Here is a 1,592-nt window from a genome sequence, read left to right as displayed (position 1 = left end):
GCCCCCCCCCCCCCCGGCCTCCGCTACGTCGCCGCCCCTTAGACAAACTCCTTCCCTCCTCCTGCAATAATCGAAGTAAAAAAAAAGCTGTGGCTCGCCTTTCCCGCCGTGCTTGCCGACCTCTGCCTTTCGATTACAGCGAAGCCGGGGCTTCGGATTCATCACGTTCGCCGAGCCCGGAAGCGTGGACAAGGTCCTCAAATGTCCGATCCACACCCTCGATGGCAAGAAAATCGACCCCAAGCACGCCACGCCCAAGAACCGTGCCAAACAGGCCAACCGCACGAAGAAGATCTTCGTGGGGGGCGTGAGCCAAGATACGAGCAGCGAAGAAGTGAAAGCCTACTTCAACCAGTTCGGTAAGGTCGAGGAGACGGTGATGCTGATGGACCAGCAAACGAAGCGCCACCGGGGCTTCGGATTCGTCACCTTCGAGAACGAGGACGTGGTGGACCGAGTTTGTGAGATTCACTTCCACACGATCAAGAACAAGAAGGTCGAGTGCAAGAAGGCCCAGCCGAAGGAGGCTGTGCAGCCGGGCGCCCTGGCTCTCGGCAAGCGTGTCGTCCTTGGGGCCCTCGGTGTCCGGCTCGCGCCCCAGCCGGCGCTTCCTGTCGCGGCCGCAGGCGTGGCTTCGCAGCTCGTCGCCCAGGCACAGGCCCAGGCCCAGGTACAGGCGGCGGCGGCCGCCGCGGCTGCCGCTCAGGTGCAGAACGCGGTCGCGGGCTACGGGAAGCTCTTCGCCGGGGGATACCCAGCTTCGGCCCTCTCGGCCTATCGATACGCGCCCTATCCGATCCCAGCATCGGCGGCGGCCGCGGCAGCGGCAGTCGCCGCCGCCGCTGCAGCGACCCCCGGCCCTCAAATGCCCCAAAATCCAGCGGCGCCCCAGGGTCCAGGCCAACCCCAGGCGAATTCACCCGCGGCGGGCGTCGCGCCACCCAACCCCTACCAAGGCTACTCTCTTACGAACGTCGACATGTCAAGCTTCCAGGGCGTCGACTGGGGCTCCATGTACGGCATGGGTATGTACGTTTAAGGTGGCTGGAGTGAGCGCGTCGACGAGCCCCGCGATTGTCGAGGAGTTGGAGCCGACGCCGCGAGAGCTACGCGACCAGCGAGGTGGAGTTGAGTCGAGACTCCCAATGAGCTCCCCCATAGCGAAACCGACATCCTGGAGAGGAAAACAGCCAGTGGCGGTGGCTCGGAGAGCCCAGGCGATGCGATCTTATCGAAGGATTCGTACTCGCAAGGGAGGGAGAGGCTCTCGTCGTTCCTGAACGTGGCCGGACCAAGAAGGAAAGGTCCGTGACCTGGAGGATCGGTGGCTCTTTAACTTCGAGTCAAGGACATTCCCAGGACTCGGCTTGTCCATCATTAGCGTGAGATGCTACTCGCGCGCGGGATTCCCCTCGTGATGCCGGTGTCGTTGTTACCCACCTTAAAGAATAATGACCTTTGTCTTTTCTTTCTTTCCTAATAAGCCCCTCATCGACAAACACGTAGAACAACGCGTTAGGGTTCCTATTCCAATTGTGCGCTACTGCACTACACAGACTCGCTACTCTCTCTCTCTCTCTCTCTCTCTCTCT

The 1,592-nt window shown here is 61.4% G+C and overlaps 1 protein-coding gene across 5 annotated transcripts in view; it reads left to right on the top strand.

Annotated features, from left to right (window-relative positions):
- The window catches only part of msi (RNA-binding protein musashi), a 105,600-nt gene extending 104,014 nt beyond the window's left edge, over positions 1–1,586 (top strand). For all 5 annotated transcript variants that reach the window (XM_011506534.1, XM_011506558.1, XM_011506550.1 and 2 more), the window contains one exon: positions 140–1,586. In XM_011506534.1, coding sequence (XP_011504836.1) covers positions 140–1,039 — 900 coding nt within the window. In that variant the 3' untranslated portion in view covers positions 1,040–1,586. The remainder of the gene's footprint in view (positions 1–139) is intronic.
- The last annotated feature ends 6 nt before the right edge of the window (positions 1,587–1,592 follow it).

Source organism: Ceratosolen solmsi, unplaced genomic scaffold, assembly GCF_000503995.2.
Source record: "Ceratosolen solmsi marchali unplaced genomic scaffold, CerSol_1.0 scaffold10, whole genome shotgun sequence".
Lineage (NCBI taxonomy): Eukaryota > Metazoa > Arthropoda > Insecta > Hymenoptera > Agaonidae > Ceratosolen > Ceratosolen solmsi.
Note: the sequence above shows the minus strand (reverse complement) of the source record. Positions and strands in the feature narration are given on the sequence as shown.